This window comes from Pagrus major, chromosome 8 (genome assembly GCF_040436345.1).
Source record: "Pagrus major chromosome 8, Pma_NU_1.0".
Classification (NCBI taxonomy): Eukaryota; Metazoa; Chordata; class Actinopteri; order Spariformes; family Sparidae; genus Pagrus; species Pagrus major.
The window spans coordinates 18,857,776-18,875,380 of NC_133222.1; the positions used below are offsets into that span (position 1 = coordinate 18,857,776).

A 17,605-nucleotide genomic window follows, 5' to 3' on the forward strand; every position below is an offset into this window, starting at 1 on the left:
GGGTTTGTTCCTGTGCGCGCTGCAACAAAGTAACTCTTTCCATGACGTGAGGCTCGGACAATTGAAGGCAACATCGCCTCTTTTTTTTTTTCATCAGCTCCTTTATACTCTGTGAGAGAGGAGAAGCTCAACACCGCCCCCAGCAGGAGGAGCAGAGTACTGCCCGCAACACAGATTACAACATCAAGGGGCCACTTTATGTAATCAGGATTTAGATGGAGATGATGTCATGGCACTTGGTAATAATCCACTATATTACAGAGGGATATATTGAGCTTTTTACTGCATTATATCTATCTGACAGCTTTAGTTACTAGTTACTTTACATATGAAGTTTTCCTGCTTTCCTTCTGATAACGTTATTTTCAGTCATTTGTAGTGTTGGTGTTGGTGAGTGTTGGTTGGACAAAACAAGCACTGTGAAGGATGTCACTTTTGGTTCTGGGTAATTGAAAGCATTAAAGCATTGATTGATTAATGGAAAAATAATCAGCAGATTCAATTCAGAATGTAAATAATCAGTTCAACTCAACCAACTCTATAATTTAAATGAAACATGTTTTCAGGGCTCGACTTTTACTTGTAGCAGAGTATATTTTACGGGTAGAAGATTATCAGCCCTGGCTGATTGTCGGGGCCGATATTCAGCATTTTTCCAATTATCAGTGATTTTTCTATCAGATTACTAATTTAAAAATGTGCTACTTTGGCTCTGATGCAGCATCCTCTCACACTATGTCTCGTCCACAACACTATCTGATCGGTAACACGTCACAATAAATAGTCTGTATACACTAAAATAATGTGAATCTGCAGTAAGTAGTAACTTAATTTATCAAATAAATGTAGTGGAAAGGAAGTATAAAGTAGCAGAAAATTAAACTACTCAAGTAAAGTACCTCAAAATTGTACTTAAGAACAGTACTTTGTAAATTGTTCTTAGGTTAATTTCATCACTGGTTGTTTGAAATATCAACACAGAATTTCATTTTCACTGCAAATGTTTTACAAGTTCATGTTTTCAGTTTCCTTGATTTTGAATAATCGGTATCTGTATCAGCTCTGAAAAAGCCATATCGGTCGACCCCTAGTGTAATTACAGTGTAGTATAAGTATTTTTACTCAAGTAAAGCATCTAAATACTTCATCCACCACTGAGTAATACCAGCAGTTGTAGTAGTAGTAGTAGTAGCGGTAGTAGTAGTAGTATTCTGTGTATTACTTTGATATATTTGCATATTATAGTTTTGATAGTGAAAAGTGAAAGTGAAAGCCACCACCAGTTCCATTATAAAGCTGTAATTCATTTTTTAACATAAGATGTTTAAATCCAATCCTCAAATTGTGTTTGCATTGCACCATTTCATATAAAAACAGTTCAAAGTGCTCTACAGAGTGAGAGGATTATTTCAAGTGTGTACTGCTTTACTTACTCCCCTACAAATGTTGCTGGTTACTTTTAACTCCACTAAAGTTTCAGTTTAAGGTTTTACACATCATGTGATCAGGCAGTAATAATTATCATTACAATTAATAATTGTTATGGCTATGTTTTTAAAAGAAAATTTTTATTATGGCTATGTAAACTCAACCGAGTACATGAAAGTATGTCCACTAGTGACTCTCAGGGGCCATTCCACATAATGAGTACTTTTACTTATCATACTACCAGAACCTTTTGTTGAAAATAATAATGTAGTTTAAAGGCAGGACTTGTAGTGTTTACAGTGAGGTATTGCATGTTTTACTTGAATATACGAATACTTCTTCCACTATTGCAACTAGGTATTCATACACACACACAGAGAGACGTGGGCTGCTGAGTTAACTCCGGGATAGTTTGCTGTCTTTACTCGGCCAACTACAAATCGCAGGCCTTCACGTCACGCCCACTTGACTTCACGACACGCCCCCTGAGATTACTTCCTGCATTAACATACTTATTTTAACTTAAACCATGATATTTTCCTAAACCTTACTGATTCGTCGTTGTGCCTAAATCAAACTAACCAGTTTTGGTGTGTTAACCGAACCAAACTGTGCCGGTTTCGAGGCTGTATCATGCAGTAGGCGTGTCCTGTAGTCCCGTGAGTCCGCAGATAGTCACCCACTTCGGAGGGAAACATGACAGCGTGACGTTTCAACATCAGCGTCCCCGAATGTCCAAGGTATGTTTTCAGCTAATGTTACCAGTTATTGTGTTACCAAACGTCCTGTCCAGTAGTTTAGCTTACACCTGATAATTATGTGTGTCGAGTAGGAAATTAAAGCGGTAACGTCCCGTTCTTGAATCAGAGTTTCTAACGGTTGGTCGGCCCACATGATGCTAGCAGGTTTAGCGCAATGCTAACATGCTAATATAAATGACTAGCTAACTAAGCTTGGTGAAGCACTTTGACGTAGTCCCCGGGCTTTTTCCATGTCAGACCCACCAGACAAGGGTTCATCACCAGTAATAGAAGATGTTTGTCCCAGTGATGTGGGTGAAACGTCCTGTCAGTAACAGTCGACATTACATTTTGTCATACTTTTAGCTTAGTGCTGTTATTTGTGTATGTTAGCATTGAAATTAGCTAACAAAGTGAAGCCCTCTCTTCTTCTTCTGTGGTGTCTGGAGTCCATTTGGGGAACCGGTGGTGTAAGGTTCAGACAGGCGAAGGAGTTTTGATGAGCACAAAATCTAATGTTGACAGTCACCAGTAAATATGTGTTTACATGGTGACTGATACTATCAGGAGATAATGATGGTATCCCACTACAGACTGCAACAGGCAAACAGTCATCTGTACTGATGCTGGATAAGTCTAATTACTGATTTGTAAAGACAATGCCACCAGTTTTTATTATCAACTTATTATTTTACTCATGTATCAAGCAAATGTGTATATATTATCTGTATATAAGATTATTCCTAACAACCTAATACTGGTATCTGCATCACCCCCAAAAATCCAGTATCGGTCGGGCTCGAAAGTTAGTATTTGTGGGTGTTAAACTGTTGGTTAAAAAATTTAAGCAATCTGTAGGGATCACCTTTAGGGGCTGCAACTAACATTTACTTCACATTATGATTAATCTCATGATCATTTTATCGATTAATCAGTTCGTTGTTTGCCCAAGCCCAAGGTGACTTCCTTACATATCTTGTTTTGTCCACAGATAATGTATACATATACATCAGGACATCGATGTAAACATGCACCTAAAAGGGCAAAATGGTCTTTCAATAATCCATTTACAATTATATTCTGCAAACACTGCATCTTTAAAGGCTTCCTGTTTCACAGAGGTTTACAGGCGGCACACAAATACACACAGCAACAGCAGCTATGAACTGCCAGAATACACAAAATGTCTGCTGTAAATGATGGCAAAACCTTTGCCTGGGAATACGAAACACAGCGTCATTTTTTTATTTACAAATTAAAATTAAAGTAATCCTAATTTACCATTTTTTAAAAGGAAGAGGCCAGTCAGCCTACAACAGAAGAAAAGACTAACAATGTTACTGAATCTCAGACCAAAGTCTGGCGCTAAATGTTTTATCACTAATTTAATAGATGAAATCACCTTACCAATCAAGATTCTGGCTCACGCAGAACACTGCAGCTGCTTGGCCCACTGTCCCCGATGTGATTTTCCACAGGGCTTATAAATCACCAAAGCGTAATGGTGAGGGAGATCAGTTGCAGTCGTCCCCTCATAGGCAAAGAGGCAAGGAGGTTGGCACCTGGAGGAAAAACAACACAAAACACACACACGCAGACATGCAACACTAGGGCCGTAACAGTAACAAGTGTTGTAGCAAACAGAAATGGAGCCAATCCTGCAAGATGTTCATAAAGGTTCTGAATGTTCTGTTCCATTAATTTTGCCATTATTTTCATTTTCAGGCTTGCATTTTATGATTATTCATGAATTCATCAAACACATCTCCTTACGATAAGAAAAGCACCAGTTGTCTCAGGGAAGGGCATGATGAATCCAAGAGGAAAGGGGGGAAAAGAACGTATATAACCATATTTGTATTGATTGAACAGAGTCCCCATGGATGACCTGACCAAAGCCCTCTCGGCCAGCTTCGCTGTGTCCAAAGAGCCCAACAGTACGGCCGCCCCCCACCCTCGGCTGGCGCAGTACAAGAGTAAATACAGCGTGCTGGAGCAGAGCGAGCGACGCCGGCGCTTTCTTGACCTGCAGAAAAGGTAAATGTCCTTAAACTTAAGTATTTGAACCTGCAGTTTTTAACTGAAGAAGGGACGTTAGCCTAATAAACAGGTTTCTCTACTCCTCTATGACAGTAAACTCATTATCATTTGGTTGGGGACAAAACAAGACATTTGAGAACATCGTCTTGGCCTTTGGGGAAACTCTGATCAACATTTCCTGACATTTTATAGACCAAACAACTAATCAATTAATTGAGAAAATATTCAACAGATAATCATAAATCACAGCTCTAGTTCAGTTCAAGTATCTGAATGTGCCTTTTCTCCATCACCTATCTCAGTAAAAGGTTAAACTACGTCAACCATGCGCGGCGTCTGGCTGATGGGGACTGGACCGGGGCAGACAGCGATGGAGAGGACGACATGGAGAAACAAGAGGAGGGGGAACGGGGGCAAGACGGCACCACAGAGGAGGAAGAGGGGATGGAGGTTGAGAGGAGGAAGCTGCCAAAGCATTACGCAAACCAGGTCAGTGCTTGTGTTATTACCCAGAGCATCTTATTCATGTGTGAATGACAGCACATTAACCTGTGTGCTGTCTTAATGCGTTCTTCATCTTGGCCAGCAGAGGGCGCATGAGTTTCTCGAATGACAGCCCAACAACAAGCTTGTTGACTTCCAACATTTTACCATTTTTGGACTCTTGAATCCAGCGTTGATGAAGATGTAAAGAAAGTTTTTCTTCCTCCGTAGCTCATGCTGTCAGAGTGGCTGGTGGATGTGCCATCAGAACTGGACACTGATTGGCTGATGGTGGTCTGTCCTGTGGGGAAAAGATCTCTCATTGTTGCCTCCAAGGTAAGAACCCATCACTGCTCTTCTACACACTCTCTCGCTGCAGTCCATGAATTTTAGAAGTCATGAAGGAAAACGATAATTATTTCAAAGCACCACATAAAGACCTGTCTGGTTGTGTGAGCTGCTTCTTTCTGGATTTTGAACTATTTTCCACCTCTGCTGCTGTTGATGTGTCATTTCAAGCCCTGATAGAAATTTCGATTTTCGAAATTGAATTAAGATGAACAACAGTAGTCAGAATCTTCTCTAATCTGAATGCAGTGTCACGGCTTTACTGAATCAATATTTTGAGAGGATTGTTGTGCTTTGCTCATAAATCTAAAACTGTTGTAGGATGAGCCACCTTGTCTGGTAAACACTACAAAGCAAAGTAGTAGTAGTAGTACAGTAGTAGGCCAGAAGTGATTTCATTACAATACTGAAAATATGTCGATTTGTGTATCTAAGACGCAAAAAGACTCCCATATGAGTCACAAAATGAGCTTAAATCGAGTCTGAGCTTCAGTGTGAAGTGGTATTATCAATATAAAATACGCAGCTGCATAAATTATCGTCATGCTGATGTAATGCTAAACATGTCGTTAGATTATAACATGGGAACAAAAAGATCATCAGAAAAGATGGATTGTCTTCCAGGTGCCTGGTGAAAAAAGAGACACGAGGGTTGTAAATTGTGTGATGTTTTCCCAATTTTCTCCCACTCTGCATGCCCTCATATTGCCAAAACACCAAAGGTTTTTGTGTGTCATTTCTAAAGCAGTAGTATCATGATCAGATCTAGGGTTGTGGACCGGTAATATCTACAATATGCTTGTTTTGCCTGATCATCACATTTCAAAAACGTTTGACCTTTAATATATTAGTAGAGGCCCGTGAACCAACACTTTTTATCTGTGAATCTGAAGATTTGGAGCCTCTTATCTACAGAAAATGTTGGGAGCCTGGAGATTAAACTTACACTTATCACAGTCTCTTGAGTTGTTGGTATCGATAATCGATTCTGAATATTTAGAACGGCTTCAGTACTGATTTTCTGCAGTATCGATACACAGGAGCCAGCTGCACTTTCTTTTCTCTCTGACACACAAATTATTTTTAAAGGCCTATTCTAAAGAGGAATAAACAAATGTTTCTTGATTTAAAAAAAGTTATATTTATGTTTACCACAGTCTTTCTACTGTTTCCTGCTATCAACCAAGTAAAGACAAAAGTTTGTCATGTTTAGGCCTTGTTAAATCTTTTCACAAAACTCTTTTTAATCTTTATTTAAAGCCCTCAATGTTGTGTCAATTTTTGCACGTGGGATTGAAAATGCTATCGAATATCAATAGTTTTCAAGGTATTGTATAGAAGTTAGAAATTCCAGTATCATGACAACACAACAAAAGAAAATATCTAAATTTGATAGGACGTTTGGATCCAGCGTGACACTGAGTGTCAGTCATCAGAGTTCTGTGTTAATTCATGACCTGTCAGTCAAATTAAACAGACACTCAAACAATCCCATCTTCATGCCTCATATCATCTAAATATCAAGTGAAGTAAAATTTGCTGTCAATAACTTCTTGTGAAGAAAAATCATCTCCATCATTACTTTGGGGATTTTCCAATTTACTCTCTTACAACATCTTGTATGTTATTCTCTGGTAGTGTTGAACGGAAGGCAACTGCCTCATTTACCCCGTACTGTGTCAGTTTTGTGGTTATTGAGTAATAAAATGGCTTATCAGCTTGAGCTGCAGATTACTGGTAACTCTGGTAAAACATGCCTGTCCTGTCATTCTGGCACTAAGACTACAGTTTTCCTCTATTGCCAAACACAAATATTTGTTGTACGAGTGTCACATACACTCCACACCCTGTGATGCAACCACCTGCCTCATCATACTGACAGTCATCTGGTTCCTCAGTCTTTATTTCAAACTTTGACCTCATTGACGACAAAACTGAAGATTGAAAACATGAACTGAAGACGCTTTGAAAAACAGAAACAGCAGATGGTTTCTGGTGCTTGAGGAAAACTGAATGCGACATGTTTCATCTCCTTGCGAGCATTCACATTTATTTTTCAGAGTTACGTAATGTGACACTTTTAGCTTTTTATCTCTCTGAAGTTCCTGTGCAGCTCTGTGGGAACTCTGTGGCACTAATTCTATCAAGAAGTCTATCAAGTTAGAAGTTCGATGTCTGCTGGGATCGACTAATACAAAACAACTCCAAACTTTGTAACTGAGGGAGTCATGAGAATAATGGGAGCTATAAATGGGGTCATTAATCAGACAATCATCAAGTTGTCCTGTGAATTTAAGTATGTTACACTTTTCTATTTTAGGTGCATTTAGGGCAAACAAAATAGAAAATGCACATCAGTTATGAACTATTTCAACCAGGGCTGGGCAATAACTCAGACGTTGCTCTCATATTTCCAGTGAAATCGTGTTGTGACGATTGTCTGATCATCGGATAATCATTTCAGCAAGGATATGATCTGATGTGCATTATATATATCATATTACCAAACTATGTTGTTGTTGTTGTAATGATTCTAAGTAAATTATAATCTAAAAAAGTGAGTTTTGTATCATGTATCATAATAGTGAAACACTGTCAATTGCTTTGAACATCATTTTGATATTTTTATGTGTGATTTTTGCCAATATTTCTCATAGTGTAATAGATAGCAGCCCTACTGTTTTTGAAAGATTCATCCAATCCAATCATAGTGTCACGATGCTATTATGCACAACTGCCTTCGTAAGTAAGTAGAAGATAAGGATCGCTAGAAGAAACCAAATTATCCAATGTTCTGAACCTTTTCTCTTTCTTACAGCCAACAACTTGGCAAAAGAAATTTCCGTCTGAGTTTAACAGTTACAATGACAGCGAGGAGAGTAGCTGCCACTGTGGTAACATCTCCCACATGTATCGACTGTGTTTGTGACTTTTTGTTTCTGTAGGGTTCCACTGCAGCGTACACTAAAAGCGGCTACTGTGTGAACCGTTTCCCCTCCCTGCTGCCCGGTGGGAACCGACACAACTCAGCCATGGGAAAAGGTAGGTGGGTCTGTTGTATGTGGAGCGCAGTGGTCAATTATAGTGGAGAGCTCGGGCAATTTAGCATCACAGGAAAGTTATGCACCAACAGTAGGTTCTACCACTGGCTCCCATTCACCTGTTCAGCTTATTTTCCGGGAAAGTCAAGCTTAGGTTTTATTGTAATAATCACAGATATTAGTTATTTATCCTCTTACACCCGTCTACCTGCTGGTGGGACAGTCAGTACAAAGTCATACCATGGAGTGAAGCTTTGTTCAAACTCACAGAACTTTATTATGAATTCTAGGTCAGATCCCGGATGTTACAAAGCTACCAAATATGATGTAATTATAGGTAGATGTTTATAAAATGATGATAAAACATAGACTTAGATCCTCGACTTCCACTTGGAAAGAGATTTTTACAATCTTAAAGCTAGTACTGGGGAAATAAAAGGGAAAAACTGGACATTAAGGAGGTCAAAAATCACAGGCTTTTTTTTTCACAGCCGTGTTTGTTGCCAAAAGGTCTTGCAGCACTGTTTGTGGTGGTGGGCGGGGGTTGGTCAGAGTATTTTGGAAATCTCCTGGCTACTTCTTGTTCCAAAATATCGAGCAAAAAAGTTATTTGCACAACAGAATATCAGAACTTGTAACTTTTGTGCCACTTTTATCAATCAATAATCCCATCAAACCCCTTGAAGATACAGTATGTTGAGGGTACTTTTAAAAGTCTTCTTATGGCTTTCTATTCAGTAAATAATGGCTAATACGTGATTATGAATGAGTTTTCCACTGGTGTATGCTGTAAATCTATAAATAGCCCTGTGTATGTTTTTCTTTCAGACTACACGATCCTGGACTGCATTTACAGCGAGGTGGACAGAACGTACTATATCCTGGATGTCATGTGCTGGAGAGGCCACCCGGTCTACGACTGCCCGGTAAAACTGACTTCTAATCCTCCAGCAATCCAGGAATGCTTGTCTAATTGCTTAAGTAGCAAAGTCTGGGCCACAGATGTGCTTTTTTGCCACGTTGCCCATCTCATTGGCTCTGGATTCGCAAAAAAGTTTTCTTGTTTACATCGCTTGTTCTCTCATCAACAGACCGAGTTCCGTTTCTACTGGCTCCAGTCCAAAGTTCAGGAGGCGGACGGCCTGTCAGAAATCGCCAAACGCAACCCTGTGAGTAACAGCAGGAATAGAGCCTCTTCATGTCCCAGTTTTCCTTCCTAGTTTTCAGTTCTCAGAATTGTTACATAAGACGCTGTAAAATGTTTATTCAATCTTTGGTTTTCTGCATTTTGTGTTTGTTGTGCTTTGTGCCTCACTGCACCTTGTTTCCACATGTGGGATGAATAAAGACCTCTACTTGAACTTAAACCTCCTCAGGGGAGAATGAGACAAAGGAAAGGCAAACTCCATCCTCAGTCCTTCAGTCTAATTGGGCTTTTAAGTGATTATTACACACAAATCTGGAAGATTATGGTGCTTTTAGGATGCCTGAGTGAACTTTGAGTTCAAGTTCCACCTTTTAATCTTCTGCGTTCACGCGGCAGAGCCCAGTGAGGCTAAATCAGGCTTAGTCCTTGTAGAGTAAACTCGCCATTGGAAAGCAATTTCTCACATTTGACAAGAAGACAAATTGTGTTTGGAACTAACAAGGTGGTGCTCTGGTTTTGTTTGGTCAAACAGTTCCGGTTTGTGAGCCTCCAAAGCACTGACTGCACAGCGGAGGCGATTCAGAAAGCCCTGGCAGCTGAGTACAGCTTCGGCGTAAGAAAAGTTCTCTTGTCCTTCAGCTGTTTTCTGCAAACACCTTAGTGTTGCACACTGCAAGTAGCATTTGAAAATGTGCTAAAATGCTAAGTGTGAGGATTTTGGAGGAGATAATTCATTATCTTTTATGAAACACAAACAGAAAGACATTGTGTTTGCATCTCATCTGGCTGTAGGTGGATGGACTTCTCTTCTACCACAAGCAGACCCACTACACCCCGGGCAGCACCCCTCTTGTGGGCTGGCTTCGCCCCTACATGGTCACCGACATCCTGGGCATAGAGGTTCCCGTAGGAGCCCTCACCACCAAGCCTGAGTACGCTAGCCACCAGCTGCAGCAGATCCTGGAACACAAGAAACCATCCAATGAAGTCCGGCCGGCCAACAGAAGCGGAGGCTACGAGCTAGAGTACCTGTCCACCCCGAGCCAGGACAGCGGGGACACTGTGAACTTTTTGAATCAAAAGCCAATAAGGGAAGCACACATGGAGCTCTGAGTGGGAGGCTTAACGAGATGCAAATTGCTAACTCAGGGCTTCTGAGTGGTGGCGGCCCACATATGGCTCTTTAGAATGTCTGCTGAATGGTTTTGCAGATCTGACCAATTGCAGAGCATGGCTAATTCTAATCCGGCACTGCACAGGACGCCCTCAGAGTGCAGATTAGTAGAGCTATGCTACCTACGTATGTGTTTTATATGGCTAAACAAAAAATCAAGTCTGTCTTTGACATCTTTACCTATACCTGCTGCAGAACTCTGAAACTGATTAGTTTCCTTGAGAATAACTGCACAGTATTTAGCCACTATAATTACTTAGTCACGGTCTTTTCTGCAAATCCCTGTCATCACACCACAGACAGTCATATAAGATCAAAAAAGAGGATGAGAGGTTTCTTATATGAGATCTGCTGCAAAGTGCTGCGCAGTTAATGTTGTGGTCAGGTTGTTACTCTGCTGCTCTGCACATCTTGCACTTGAAACAGATCTCACATAAGAAACGTATTGAGTGTCGTCTTCAACTATCACTGATGCTTACTGAATTTTTGAGCAGATCATTAGCTTGAGCAACAGTAATGGAGAGTTTGTAGGATGTCCTCTGTGTTTCTGAAGTTAAGGTGTTGCTGACCGCCCCGTGGGTTGCGATCATCCTGATCAGCAGCAGTGACATGGACTTTTACAATTTAATGTTAAATTTAGAATTGCTTAGAGATGTTTTTTAAAGTGTATGTTTCTAAATAAATGTTTTTTTTAATTGGCTGACACTGTCTGCATTGCGTTCCCACTGGTTGTTGGATTTTATGCCATTATTTTAAAGGTCTGTTTGAATCAAAGCAGGATGTGTCATGAATTTCTGTAGCTCACAGTGATGAAGTCACAATGACATTATAGTCTAATCACGTAAATGTGATTAGTTCACACCTAATAGATCATCAGTTACTGGATTATTAATCCACAGTTACTTCATGCCTTGTGATCAAGTTATCTTAGTTTCTGTTAAAGTAATGCTCATAGTTAAGTGTTACCAATTTTCTTTATTAGACTTGATGAAGTCGAACAGAAATTCATGAAATTTGTAACATGTTCATTTAATTAAATTCTGCCACCATTCACAAATATACGGACGCCAAGAAGAGCCATGCTTGCAATTATTTTTTAAATGCCGTTATCTTGAGATCACAAGTGAATTATTTTGTATTCAATTTCATTTAAAAAATAATTATTGCAAGCAGGTCTGTACTTCTGTTATAAGGCAGTGACTATATAAAAGCTAGAAAAAAGCTCAAAGTTTTATATAATTTACATTATTTATAAAAGTTAACTGGAAGTAAAGAAACTCCTTTAAATGTAATCTTAAAAAGTGCACAGCTCAGACTTGACTTTACATGTTCTGTCTGCTACATATAAGTGCATGTAGCTGATGTTCCAGTGGTGGTAAGACATGAGTCATTCTGCTGCTGATCAGCAGAATTCATGAGTATCTCTTTCCCTCTGCGCTGTGCTTAGTGTGCCATTTGCGTAACTGTGAAGAGCTGGGCGGAAATTGACAACAGGAAAAGACGTGAAAGCGTCTGGCAGGGCTGTGAATTTGGTTTTAGCGACCTGTACCAACACATCTGAGAGAGAACACGCAAGATCATTTCCCTCACCAGATCGTGGCTGTATGAAGTAGTTTACAGTATCTTAGCAGAGTTTCCTTTGGTGAGAGTAGTTTTTCAGCTAAGTCTACAGTTACTACTGAAAGTCTCCAGTTTTTAAACTCCTTGGATCTGTGTCCCCTTTGACATACTCATTTGATGCTAATTAGCAAATGACAGCATGCTAACACTGGATTTTGGGGCTTAAAACCACGAGCATTAATCTCCTTTGTTAATAAAACAGCATCTTTCTTCGGAAAGATTCTCCCACAAGAAATATGTGTGAGTACAGGGACCGATGTTTGAAGAGAGGGCCTGGCCTGTTTGATGGGGTTGAGGTCGGGGCTACGTGCAGGCCAGTCAAGTTCATCCACACCAGATTCATGTAAGCATGTGTTTATGGGGCACATTAAAGGGGCCGTAACTCCATGTCCTCCACTCTGTGAGTTTGCACAGTCAACCATTTTGTGTCTAATCTGTTGTGGCTCCTAGGTGCTTCCCCTTCACAGTAATAGCACTTACAGTTGAGGTGCAGGAGCAGATCTAGGGGGAAAAAAATCATAAACTGGCTTTTGATTTGATGACGGTGTTCCACGTTTAAAGTCACTGAGCTCTTCACAACCCAGTCTAAGTCTTTGTCTGTGGAGATTTCATGGCTATGTGCTGAATTTCATGCAGTACAGGTGCCATATATTGTATATATTGTGTCCCAATTACAGATAACAAGACATCGTCACCACATTTCAGTATACACTACTATCAATCAACGAAAACTCACACTGTTAGAAAGACAGAGCAGCCTCACTAGACCAGCATGCACTGCAGCCAGAAGACATGCTGTGTCTTGTGTGTGTGCCACTGCTCACTTTTTCTACAATGGAAAAAAAAATCTTGTTTTCTCCTGTTCTTGCTCTTACGATGATGGTATCACTATTGCTCTCACCACCTACACGGAACATCGACAGGTGAAAACAACACGTTCACAACCCCTCTGTGGGGATTGTTTAACTTATTCCTGGAAACATGACTGAGGTGGAGGAAGGTGCACAATGCAAGCAAGGAAAATCTGTATACCACAAATACAATATCTCATCACGCGATGACTCCTGGAAAGCATCAAACATCACACACTGACAAATGATAAGAATAAGTGTAGATAACTGTAGTTAATAGTGGCTGACTATGATATTCTTTTCTGCTTTTTGTTGAGATTTCCTTTCTCCCTAAATGTAAACGAGGAAAAAATGATGATTTGGTTTTGAAGTTTAATGATGCTCCAGCTTGATCTGCGGTCAAATGTGCAAATGCAGTATTTCTGCAAAAATGTCCGGAGTATTGGACTCTTCCACGCTTGTAGTATTTCAGAAGATGTTTGTTCATCGAGTACAGTCGGATGTTTTTTATTTCACATTGAGTCACCCCTAAACCGAGAGCCGTGTCACAGAGAGCAAAGTCAGGCATGTGGTTTCTGCAGGAAATCCAGCTATTAGTCAGCAACACCGATCACTTTCCAGGAACTGAGCACCTGTGAGTCCACAGTTAGACTTCTCAGAGCGCTCCGTCTCCCACACACGCACAAGTTTGGTTACTTTAAGCCTCTCTGATCTCTATGAAAACCATGTCACCAGACTTCTGGGGAGGGGAGCTGAGTTTCGTCTCTGCTGCACCTCTGCAGCACCTGTCAGACATATGATGTTTAGCTTATATGGTTGGTAAACACTTCCGGTGTTAATGTCTGAAATGACATTATGTTGATTAAAATTACACCACTTTCGGTACCAGAGGGAAACAGCTAACATGGCCGGTAGCAAAATCTACTCACAGGCACCTAAAGTTTAATAATTAACATATTAAATCTCACGTCTTTGTTAAATACTTAGACCAAAGTGTAACCTGTAAAGCACAATGTGTTTTTACGCGTCTGTTTTTATTCATTACTGAGTTTCAGAGGTGTTTGTGGGTGGATATTTGTACTACTTGGGCTACTGTACACGCAAACATGGCAGTGCTCCGTGGAAGAGGGCCGCTCCCTCTGTAGATATAAGAGACAAAAACACAATGATTCTTAGTTTCAGGTGATTATACACTAATGAAAACATAATTATGAACATCATATCATATTTCTGCCAAAATATCCACCTCAATCCTCCACACTGGACTTCTGATTCCTTTTCTTACGTTTTATTTGAACTTCAATGAGTGTGAGCAGAAGTGCTCAGTGTAAGAGGACATGACCTCCTTGTCCTCATTAGTAACAGCATGGCTGGGTCCAACATGTGTTTCCCAGGACATTTGTGATTCTTATCAAATCCAGTAAAATCTGATTTTCATGCAGCCTTTTCGTCACTTTTACGTCACTTTAGAATTATTACATGGGGCCTAGAGTTGCTGATGTTGAACCAGAGGTATCTGCCCACTGTATTTTACAAAATCTTGAAGAAAACTGTTTTTGTTTTCTTTCTCTTTTTTTGGAAACTGTAAATAACTTTATCTTCCTCTTCAGCTTTTACCAACCGGTCTGATGGGTTATATCATCCATCTCTTAAACATTTGATGCACTCGATTTTTTTTTCTTCTTCTCTGAGTTGACATGACGTGGGCAGTCCTCTGGCTTTACCAATCACATTTTCCCAAATGACATGATGTCAGCTGGTTTGACAGGAAGTCTATTGTTGTCCACTCCCTTTTCCCTTTGGTTTTCAAGTCAGACTTTCTCACGCCTCATTATTTACAGTTCGCCTATTGTGGGGTCTGGTTATTTGTGGGAAAAGAAATAGACACAGCATGTGAACGTACCTATAATTTCCGACCTTTCCTTACCAAAACACTTGAAGTCAGAGAAAGGGATAGCCTAAGTGTCTTTATCTCCAGGTATAATAAGAAATCTATGATGTGAAAGTTAACACAGCCTTGAGAAATTCAATGCGGTCCATGTTATACATAAGAATACTTTTAAAGCCTCATTAAAAACACATCAAGGTATGAATTAAAGGCCATCAATAGTCTGGCAGGAAATGCAATCTCCTGCCTGCACTTGAACTAACCTCCCTGCTGAAAGATATCTGCAGGCTATAATATTCCTGTCGAGACCTGCCTTGTGTTTGTGGGTCATATTACAGTGACTTTATCGTGCTGTCGGGTATTTTCTGTTTCCTATGATGTCATGCAATTCCTGTAAACTGTACCGGGTAAGAATGTAGCCAGGGGGATGCATGAGTCGAGAGTTTCACTAATTAAATTGCTATTCTTGCAACAGACTATTACGAAAGGGACCTATTAGTTATTTCCTCTCACTTTATTTCATGCATCAGTAATGTGCAGTGATACTGTAGTTTGGAGATTGCTGCTGTGATGAAGACTAATAGCTAACACAAAGATGTACACAGATAAGAATGTTTCAAATATAGGCTACAGTGACAGATAAGCAATATATTAAAGGAATGGTTCACACAGAAAAGAAAATTCAGTCATTATCAGCTCGATTCCCCCATGCCGATGAAAAGTCGGGTTAAGTTTTGTAGTTTGTAGTTTGTAGTGTTGCAGCATTCTCCTAAACAACTAAAGTGGATGGGGACTTGTTTTAAAAAGTTATAAAACAACTGAAAAAAAGATCAGTGGCTCTGTACAGCTCATCCGGTGTAAACCAAGTCCCTGGAAGCCCCGAGATCTCAAACTGATTTTAAAAGTTATTATTATTTACACCCTTTCTTCACTGTAGCTGCTGAGCTAAAAGCGTTAGCATGCACAATGTCTGGAGTGGGTGCACGAGCACGAACATGCATCAGGGTGTAAATAAGATAAATAATATTTTAGCTCAGCAGTTACAGCGAAGATTTGGACTTAAAAAGGGTGTAAATAATATCTTCCAGAGACTTCTTACACTGAAGGAGCTTTATGGAGCCATTTTATGTTTTTTGTTTTAGTTGATTTTTGCATTTAAAAAAGTCCCCATCTACTTCAGTTGTTTAGGAGAATGGCACAATGCTGTTTTGCTGTGAAGCTCCAGAAATGTTTTGTGAACTTCAAAAGCTCACCCGACTTTCCACCGGCATGAGGGTGAGTAGCCTAGATAATGACTGTTTTTTCATTTTTGGGTGAACTGTTCCTTTAAGATCCGCTCCAGACATGAAAACATTCAAAAATAAACTCAAATTATTAAAAGTGTGAAGAAATAACAGTGTTGACCTTATGTCAAAGGTGTGATGTATTGTGTTGCAGAGATATCTACTGAATTTAGCATGCTAACAAGCTAGCACCAGCCCTTTCCGCTACAACAGTCCTGTGCTAGTGGTGTAAACACCAGTACTCCCCTTGCTAACCCAAGCACGTTATATTAATGTATTGCATCACATCATGTTGTAATTACATGGTTTGGCCTCTACAAAAGATGGCTTTGACTCCTGGTGCTCTTCCTGGAGGCTTTGTCTGACCACTAGATGCACAGCTAATCAAGCTCACTAGCTAACGGCAGCTACAGTTAGCAGCAGTTAGCGGTCACTCGGGATAGGCCATATGCTGCCCCCTGTTTGAGTATGAATTCGACAGGTGGCTAATTCTTACATATAGCAAAAGCTGCATTTTAGGAAATACACTTATTTACTTTCTGTTAGCATGAGAGAGCTAACAGTCTTCGTAACTATGCTATCGCTATATTAGCTAACTCTTGGCAAGAAAGAGAATAAGCATACAGTATTTCCCAAAATGCCAAACTTTTGCTGAAAGGTAAGTGCAGATAAACTTTCATTAAATGTTTGCTTCCCAGTGTCAAACTCATAACGTTAAATTAAAGGTCTCGTATTGTACAAAGTGAGTTTTCATGTCTGTTTTTATTATAGCATAGTATAAATACTGTGAAAGTATCAATACACAAGCCACAGAGAAACGCACACACAGCATGTTTTCAGAAACTGTGCCTTTAAACGAGTCAACAGGACTTCCATAGAGTTGTGATGTCACAACTATACAGTCACCGCCCCCAGCAGAGCTGTGGTTGCATAAATACTGTCAGAGCTGATGCATAGATTTATACAGAAGAGCTAGAAACCAGATGGAAAGTTGGCATCCATTCAAACCACTGAGAATTGCTCGCCTAGCGCATACGCCCAAGAACTTTTCAAGCTTCTGCATTTACTTCCTGGTTATGTGGCCCACTAAATAGAGCAGTAGAGTTTCCCCCGCTGGCCCAGCCCACGAGGTCCTGCTCAGCCTCAGCCAGACTTTATACTGTGATGACATCACAGATTCTTAAAAAAGTTTTTTCTCAGCTTGAGGGAAGTTGTTTAAATGTTAAAACTCCATGGATCAAAAATTCATAATAGAAAGAGTCATAATGAACCTCGCTTGCAGTTCTTGGCGTTCTGTCAACAGTTTAACAGACATCTTTGGGAAAAATGCTTTTTAGGCCACATGGGGAATTTTTTGGCTGCAATACCGCGAGTGGCCACCAGGGCAGATCGGAAGCAAAGCTGAGCAGATGCAGCAAAATGGTGGGTGGTGCCTGCTCAGGCCTGTGAGAGCTGACCAATCAGAGCAGAGTGGGGCGTTTCTAGAGGGGAGCCTTAAAGAGACATGCACTAAAACAGAGCGCTCACAGGGGGTGAATGGAGGTGCACAGTGGACATTATGA

The 17,605-nt window shown here is 40.2% G+C and overlaps 1 protein-coding gene across 1 annotated transcript; it reads left to right on the top strand.

Moving 5' to 3' along the window:
- Positions 1–1,947: 1,947 nt before the first annotated feature.
- Positions 1,948–11,101, top strand: snupn (snurportin 1). The gene is made up of 9 exons (XM_073472556.1): positions 1,948–2,168; positions 4,041–4,205; positions 4,511–4,697; positions 4,923–5,027; positions 7,985–8,081; positions 8,909–9,006; positions 9,172–9,249; positions 9,760–9,840; positions 10,020–11,101. The coding sequence occupies exons 2-9, from the start codon at positions 4,048–4,050 to the stop codon at positions 10,338–10,340; spliced, it is 1,125 nt and encodes a 374-aa protein (XP_073328657.1). The 5' UTR covers positions 1,948–2,168; positions 4,041–4,047; the 3' UTR covers positions 10,341–11,101.
- Positions 11,102–17,605: the final 6,504 nt, after the last annotated feature.